The 8,866-nt window shown below is 46.2% G+C and overlaps 1 protein-coding gene across 1 annotated transcript in view; it reads right to left on the reverse strand.

Annotated features, from left to right (window-relative positions):
• The window catches only part of MKRN2 (makorin ring finger protein 2), a 30,784-nt gene extending 22,497 nt beyond the window's left edge, over window positions 1-8,287 (reverse strand). The window contains exon 1 of the mRNA XM_053600093.1: window positions 8,140-8,287. Within this exon, the coding sequence (XP_053456068.1) occupies window positions 8,140-8,165 (26 nt within the window). The 5' untranslated portion in view covers window positions 8,166-8,287. The remainder of the gene's footprint in view (window positions 1-8,139) is intronic.
• Window positions 8,288-8,866: the final 579 nt, after the last annotated feature.

Genomic DNA, 8,866 nt, shown 5'->3' on the forward strand with positions numbered 1-8,866 from the left:
GCTGGGCTCGGTGCCCATAGCTCAGTGGTTAGGGTGCTGGCCACATCCACTGGGGCTGGCAGGTTGGACCTGGCCCGGGCCTGCTAAACAACAATGACAACTCAAACAAAAAATAGCCAGGCGTGTGTGGGCCGCCGGTAGTCCCAGCTACTCGGGAGGCTGAGACAAGAGAATCGTTTAAGCCCATGAGTTTGAGGTTGCTGTGAGCTGTGATGCCATAGCATTCCACTGAGGATGACATAGTGAGACTCTGTCCCAAAAAATTTTATAAAATAAAATAAACATAGTGCTGGAAGTTTCAGCCAATGCAAACAGACAAGAAAAAAATATTAAGGGTAGCCAAATGGGAGCACAAGAGGTCCAACTATTGCTCTTTGTAGATGACATGATCCTATATTTAGAAAACCCCAAGGACTCAACCACCAAGAATCCTCAAAGTAATCAAGAAATACAGCAACATTTCATGTATGCCAACAACAGTGAAGCTGAAAATCAAATCAAACCTACAATACCCTATTCGCAGCAACATCAAACAAAAGGAAATGCCTTGGAATATATTTAACAAAGAATGCGAAAGATCTCAACAGAGAATTACAAAGCACTGAAAAAAATAGCAGAGGATGTCAATGGATGGCAGTATTATCATGATCACGGCTTCGAAGAATAAACATTGTTGAAATGTCTACATTACCCACAGCTATCTACAGATTTAATGCAACCCTCATTAAAATACCAACATCTTACTTTGATTATCTTGAAAAAATAATCCTACATTTTGTATGGAACCATAAAAAAACAAAACTGAATTGCTAACACAATTTTTTTTTTTTTTTTTGTAGAGACAGAGTCTCACTGTACCGCCCTCAGGTAGAGTGCCGTGGCATCACACGGCTCACAGCAACCTCTAACTCTTGGGCTTACGTGATTCTCCTGCCTCAGCCTCCCGAGCAGCTGGGACTACAGGCGCCCGCCACAACGCCCGGCTATTTTTTTGTTGCAGTTTGGCCGGGGCTGGGTTTGAACCCGCCACCCTCGGCATATGGGGCCGGCGCCCTACTCACTGAGCCACAGGCACTGCCCTGCTAACACAATTTTAAGAAATAATAAATTGGGAGGGATCACCTTACCAGACTTCAGGTTATACTACAAATTCAAAACTACATAGTAGTGGCATAAAAATAGATACTTAGATCTCTGGAACAGAATAGAGAATCCAGAGATGAAACCAGACTCATACAGCCATCTAATCTTTTTTTCTGTGTGTGTGTTTTTTGGCCGGGGCTGGGTTTGAACCCGCCACCTCCGTCATATGGGACCGGCACCCCACTCCTTGAGCCACAGGCACCGCCCCAGCCATCTAATCTTTGACAAAGCAAACAAAAGCATTCACTGGAGAAAAGAATCCCTATTTAATAAACGGTGCTGAGAGAACTGGTTAGCCACATGTAAGAGAATGAAACTGGACCCATACCTCCACACTCACAAAGCTGGGAGTGGTGGCTCATCCCTATAATCCTAGCACTTTGGGAAGCTGAGACAGGTGGGTGCCCGGAGATCAGGAAATCAAAATCAGCCTGAGCAAGAGTCGAGACCCCATCTCTACTAAAAACAAAAACTAGCCAGGTGTTATGGCGAGTGCCTGTAGTCCCAGCTACTTGGGAGGCCAAGGCAAGAAGATCAATAGAACCCAGTGGTTTGAGGTTGCTCTGAGTTATGATATGATATCACAGGACTCTACCCAGGGCAACAGAGTAAAACTGTCTCAAAAGAATAAAAAAAAAATTAACTCATGATGGATAAAAGACCTAAATCTGGCCAGTCTCAGTGACTCATGCATTCTGAGAGCCCAACACAGGTGGATCCCTTGGGCTTTTAAGTTTGAGACTGATCTGAGCTACACCCATCTTTACTAAAAATAGGAAAGAAAAAAAAAAAAAACTAGCCAGGAGTTGTGGTGTGTGCCTATAATCCAAGCTACTTGGGAGGCCTGAGGCAAGAGGATTGCTTGAGCCCAAGAGTTTGAGGTTGCTGTGAGCTAAGATGATGCCTCGGCACTCTACCCAGGAAGACAAAAAGAGAGGAGGTGAGGGGTGGTGCCTGTGGCTCAGTGAGTAGGGTGCCAGGCCCCATATACTGAGGGTGGTGAGTTCAACCCGGTCCCGGCCAAACTGCAACAAAAAATAGCTGAGAGTTATGGTGGGCGCCTATAGTCCCAGCTACTCAGGAGGCTGAGGCAAGAGAATCAATCGCCTAAGCCCAGGAGTTGGAGGTTGCTGTGAGCTGTGATGCCACAGAACTCTACCAAGGGTGATAAAATGAGACTCTGTCTCTTAAAAAAAAAAAAAAAAATAACAACAGAAGAAGTCAGAGCCTATAGCGGCTAGGGTGCCAGCCACATACACCGGAGCTGGCAGCTTTGAACCCATCCAAGCCTGCTAAACAACAATGACAACTACAACCAAAAAATAGCGGGTGTTGTGGCAGGTACCTGTAGTCCCAGCTACTTGGGAAGCTGAGGAAAGAGAGTTGCTTAAGCCCAAGAGTTGGAGGTTGCGGTGAGCTGTGATGCCACAGCACTCTACTAAGGGCGACACACTCAGACTCTGTCTCCAAAAAAAAAAAAAAAAAAAAGATGACAAGGGGAGGTGGGAAGGGGGCTCAGAAGCTCCCCACCCATCGTGCACACTGCATGGACATATGGCGCATTCCCTGGGTGTAGGACACAGCTACGACTCTCACTCCAACTTTTCATGTGTAAATTATATAAACTAATGGTTTGTACCCTCATACTAATTCTGAAATTTTAATTAAAAAATAAAATAAAATTTTATGGCTATACTGCTTGTGATCCATTGAGGGGAAAGGAAATGAACACTAGGCAGTGGTAGGCTTAAAACAAACTTACTGATTAGAGGTGGGGATGGAATAAAGTCGTGTGGTGGCTAAGTGAAGATGTAAGTCAGACTGCTTGCCTGGTGACTCTTGAGCAATTTATTTAAACTTCTAGGACCCAGTTTCCCCACCTATATTATGATAACACTGTACTTACTTCACAGACTGCTGTGAGGTTTAACTGAGAAAACACATGTTATGTGCCTTACACAAAATAAACGCTCTAGATGGTTTGCTGCCACGGGTTTTTTCATCAGCCCTGCGGATTATGCATTGCCATCCTTGTCTTACAGAGGGGGAAACTGTGGCACAGCAGAGTCCAGAACTGCTCAACTCTGGACCACCCCAGACTCTTTTACTACCACTTGCCAACTGAAATGATCTCTCCTGTGGTTGCCAGGATGTCCCTGTGTTGGTGTCAGATTCTTTTGATCTTGAGGTTTGAAGAATGAAACCACGGACCATGCTCATCAGCAACAGGCCAGAGTTTAATGACAGGGAAGACTGATGAGTAAAAGGGGGAAACAGAACCTCTAGCGGAGGAGTGGGGGGAATCCAAGTGGGAATGCTTCCCCAGTATTTGGTCTAAGGTGGTTTAAATCCTATCCGCCAGCAGGAGATTGGCCAGAGGTCTGCCAGCAGAAAATAATCCTAAAATTAGCACAGGAATGCAGTCCTTGTAGTCTTTGCCTCAGGCAAGAAATTAGTGCCTGTGCTCCCTACTCAGAGGAACAACCCAGAATCCATCAACCATCAGACTGCTTGGTTCCTGACCTTGCTAGAACTTGGCCTGGAAAAGGTTTGTGGCTAGATAGGGCTCTGTGATGAGACTAATTTCTGAGCTCACTGAGGCCTAGAATGTGGGGGAACCTTGTATCAATGTTTCCTGACTTCAGACTCAAAAGCCTTAGGCTTAACTATCACAAAGCAATGAAATTTTAGGTTTTCTACCAGTGATTATGCGATGAAGAGACTTTCTATCACATTAGAGGGGGGAAAAATTGGTTGCCAAGCTATAAGGGCCTACACCAGGGCTCTGAAAACAGACTGGAGTCTTACAGAGATGGTTAAGGGAAAATCAGGTAGAGTGGCAGGTCACGGGATCGGGAAAAGCAGACTGACAACTATATAAGCTGCCATTCTTGGCAATAAATATATGGGGGGCGGGGTCCTGTGTAATTAGGTTTGGGAATCCTAGCATTTGACATCCATCTTTTGGAAAGACGTAATTCATATTAAAATAGAAGCAAAAAGCATTGTTCTGCCATTCAACACTTCATATACATCACATCCCACAGTGAGGGAAACAAGCCTAACAGAAGTACTCCTCACCTGAGACAAAAAAGGAAAAACAGCTCAGCACCCTGCTTAGATCTGGTCCCCCAAATAAACCATACCTTAAACATTTTTGTTTTGTTTTCAGACAGAAGTCTCACAAGGTCACCCTGTGTAGAGCATCAAGGCATCATACCTCACAGCAACCTCAAACTCCTGGATTCGAGCAATCCTGTTGGCTCAGCCTCCCGAGTACATGGGACTACTGGCACCCACTGCAACAATCAGATAGTTTTTCTATTTTTATTAGAGATGGGGTCTCACTCTTGCTCAGGCTGGTCTTAAACTCCTGAGCTCAAGCAATCCACATACCTCTATCTCCCAGAATGCCTGGATTACAGGCGTAAACCGCTGTGCCCAGCCACACTTTTTTTTTTAGAGACAGAGTCTCACTTTGTTACCCTCAGTAGAGTGCCGTGGCATTACAGCTCACAGCAACCCCCAGCTCTTTGGTTTAGGGGATTCTTTTACCTCAGCCTCCCAAGTAGCTGAGACTATAGGCATCCGCCACAACACCAGGCTATTTTTTTCTTGCAGTTTGGCCAGGGCCTGGTTTGAACTTGCCACCCTTGGTATATGGAGGTGGTGCCCTACTCACTGAGACACAGGCGCCACCCCCACATTTTTGTTTTTTGAGACAGTCTTGCTCTGTTGCCCCAGATAGAATGCAGTGGTATCATCATAGCTTACTGCACCTTCAAACTCCTGCCTTAGCCTCCTGAGTAGCTTGGATTGCTGGTGCAGCATGCCTGGCCAATTTTTCTTTCTTTCTTTCTTTTTTTGTAGAGATGGTGGTGTCTTGCTTTTGGTCAGGCTGGTCTTGAACTCCTGACTTAAAGGGACTGTCCAGCCTTGGCCTCCCAGAGTGCTAGGATTAAGGAGTAAACCATCCAGGGCCTGTAATCCTAGCACTCTGGGAGCCTGAGGCCATACCTTAAACATTTCCTGTAAATTATCAATTGTGGAGATAAGGCTTTTGTGAATAAGATAATAAAGACAAAAGCTTTTCCTGAAAAACTCACTAAGTAAACTTGCTATTCTTTATAGTATTGCCGTTTTTTCTGCATTTAAATACCTGCTCTGTTTATTGTCAAGGCACTCCCTTGGAAGGCCTTACACCCCTTTATAAATTTCTTTTCCTTTTACATGTCTTTGCATGAGTTCTTATTTCATAGGAGCAAAAGGGGGTGGCTCACGCCTGTAATCCTAGCACTCTGGAAGGCCAAGGTAGGTGGATTGCCTGACCTCACAGGTTTGTGACCAGCCGGAGCAAGAGTGAGACCCCCGTCTCTAAAAATAGCAGGCCCTTGTGGCAGGTGCCTGTAGTCCCAGCTACTTGGGAGACTGAGGCAAGAAAATTGCTTGAGCCCAAGAATTTGAGGTTGTCGTGAGCTATGACATCACAGCTCTCCATTCTACGGCGAAAGTGAGATTTTGTCTCAAAAACAAACAAAAATTTTGAAAAGTCCTGCAGTAAAAAGATTTTAATTTACCATTATTCCAAATTTATTTAGAGACCATACAGTCTACGAGAGCAGGACCTCTGATGTTACACCTTTGCCACTCAGAAGTTGAATGACCTTGGGTAAGTCACTTCAATGCTGAGGGTCAGTTTCAATTCTGTGGGACAACGCTGGTTGCTGCCCACTACAGCTTATGATTGGCAGCACCTAAGTTTCAATTCTGTGGGACAACGCTGGTTGCTGCCCACTACAGCTTATGATTGGCAGCACCTAAAAGAGCTCTCAGCAAATTGTAAGCACCCCACCTCCAATTAGTTCAGAAGAGATCCCCTCCCACTGTTCCAATTCATTTGGTTTATATGGAGTGACATTCTGTAGGATACCTCTGCTAAGAAACAAGAACTAAAGCTTTCAAGCCAGGCCAGGAGAGGTGGCTCACACCTGTAATACCAGCACTCTGGGAGGCTGAGGTGGATGGGTGGATTGAGCTTACAAGTTTGAGATCAGCCTGAGCAAAAGCAAGACCCCATCTCTAAAAAAATAGCCAGACATTGTGGTGGATACCTATAGTCCCAGCTACTTGGGAGGCTGAGGCAAGAGGATCAGTTCAGCCCAATAGTTTGAGGTTGCTGTGCTATGACACCAGGCAGGGGCATTATAACTGGGGGCAAGAATGTGAGACTGTCTCAAAAAAAAAAAAAAAAAATAAGCTTTCAGGCCAACCTATCTTTGGTGTACAAGGAAAAAATCAAAATGATACTGATTTAAGTTCATGTTCCTGCATTCAGATGTGAAATTCTGGGCAAATCTCAAGTCTTTCTGAGCATAAAGTTTCCTTATTTGTAAAATCAGATGCTACACAGCATTGAGATTCAATGAGAAAACATTAACCTAAATGTGTACTGTTTTGTGGACACATCTCAGGAGATCAGGTACATGAATGGTAGAATTAAACCATAAAGCAGAAGTTTTTTTCCCAACTATTTATATGAGATATATATATATATATTTTTTTAATTAAATCATAGCTGTGTACATTAGTATGATCATGGGGCACCATACACTTGGTTCATAGACCGTTTGACACATTTTCATCACACTAGTTAACATAGCCTTCCTGTCATTTTCTTAGCTATTTTGCTAAGACCTTTACATTCCACATTTACTAAGATTCACATATACCCTTGTGAGATGCACCGCAGGTGTAATCCCATCAATCCCCCTCCCTCCACCTCCCTCCCCCCTCCCTCCCCTCCCTTTCCCCCTTCCCCCTATTCTTAGGTTGTAACTGGGTTATAGCTTTCATGTGAAGGTCCTAAATTACAGAAGTTTTTCTAAGTAGCTACCAATTAGCTTCACAATACACAATGATATAGAAACACTTCCTCCCACAAGGAAAACTTTATAGGCACTAAGGGCAAATTTCTGACAAATGCTGAACACAAGCCACCTGGGCCTTGGCAAATTGGCTGAATAATGAACATATTATAACGCTAACAAAAAACTATTTGCATAGTCACTTCTCAATTACTCATACCAAGGAAGAAAAGTAACAACACACATTAAACTTTGTATTAAGTAATGGAACTATACGATTCTTTAGCAATGTTTCCCACACAGGTTTTACTGAAACCAATTATTAAAATGAAATCCGTATTTTCCAAGGAAACAACTCAATAGGACTAGCTCGCCAATACCAGTAAGCCACAAGTTTATCAAGAAACGAGAGTGTTACAACTTAACTATTTCTATTCCACAGTAGCAGTCACCGGGTAGCTACCTGGTTTTCAACAAGGTAGCCACTCCTAAAGTAGCTCTCTCAGTAAGACAAGGGTACCACCCAACTGCTTTCGATCTCAGTTTCTTGCACTGTAAAATGGGAATAATTGTTCCGTAGAGTTATAGTAAAGCCTAGTGATGATACTACACATAAAGGACTCGGAATATATGCAGGGCGCTTAAGAGATTTTTCAGGAAATGCTACGTGGTACCTGCTGTTATTTTCCACACGATTCTTACTTGCTAAATGTCTGCAAACTTCTGGTTGCAGCTGGGTTCTTCAAACTCTCGTGCGATGCGAAGGAGGCTTTCTTTGAGGCCCGTATGATCGATCAGCTACGGACTCCTGCCTGGTATCTCCATTTGGAAATGGCCTCCTGGTTGTCTCTTTACTCAATTCTAAATCTCCTTCTCCAGTTAAACTGTGAGCCCCGAGAGCCCCGAGCACCCTGCATGGCCCTGGCTAGCAACCTTCTTCCAGCAGCCCTCCGCGCTCCTGGACCACGAGAGCCCGGCACGCACCAGCTGGACACCTGCCCTGCCCAGAAAAGCCCCGCGGCCAACAGCTGAGAAACTTTCCGCCCCAGCCTCAGTTTCCCCGGGCACCGGCCACCCAGGGCCCGAGAGCTGCCCGAAGTGGCCTGGCGCCCCCAGCCCCCTGCGCACTGACCTGCAAGTGACCTGTTTGGTACTCATGGTGTCTGGGCTGGAGGGCAGTCGTCGCTCCGCCGCCTCTCGTTACTGCGGCCGCCGCCTGGGCCCTGACCCGGCCCATCCCGCGCAGCCGCGTCACGCCAGCGCAGGCCGCCCCTCGCGTGCGTCAGCTTTGTAGCGCCGGCGGGAAACCTCCGCGCCGTCACAATTGGTTCCGCAGCGGGGCTGGGTAACCGGCGTCCCCCGACCCCAGGCATTTCCAAGCCTGCGGAGCCGGCGTTCTGGTCCTGCCAGTCTTATCCGGATGTCCACTGGGAGTTGCTACGATTCTGCCTCCATCTCCAGGCGTCCCCTCCCTGGAGTCATCTCATCCCACCCGGTGGCAAATTCCCACCTTAATCCCAAATGCTCCTACCTGTCCAGACTCGCGCTCCCACTTAAGGAAATTCCTTAGCGCGTCCCCAACTGCGCTTTTTCAAAAATCTCTACCACCCCTTCAAGTTTGGGTCCTCATTTTCTTTCCTGGTATGCCCCTGCTACCAGAAGATGCTATGCATCTTCCAATTCCTAGGGGGGGAAGCCCCAGAAGTTATGGTTGGCCCCTCCTTTAGTTCTCTGAGTGCTGGAGCTCCTGCCCTCGCACCCGCATCCCGCGGGTCCCTCCCTGTCGATTCCCACCACCTTGGAGCAACCACCCCTTCCCGCCCAGGCCGTGCGGTAGCCTTTCACCTGGTCTCTCGCTT

This window comes from Nycticebus coucang, chromosome 8 (assembly GCF_027406575.1).
Source record: "Nycticebus coucang isolate mNycCou1 chromosome 8, mNycCou1.pri, whole genome shotgun sequence".
In the NCBI taxonomy this organism is placed as follows: Eukaryota; Metazoa; Chordata; class Mammalia; order Primates; family Lorisidae; genus Nycticebus; species Nycticebus coucang.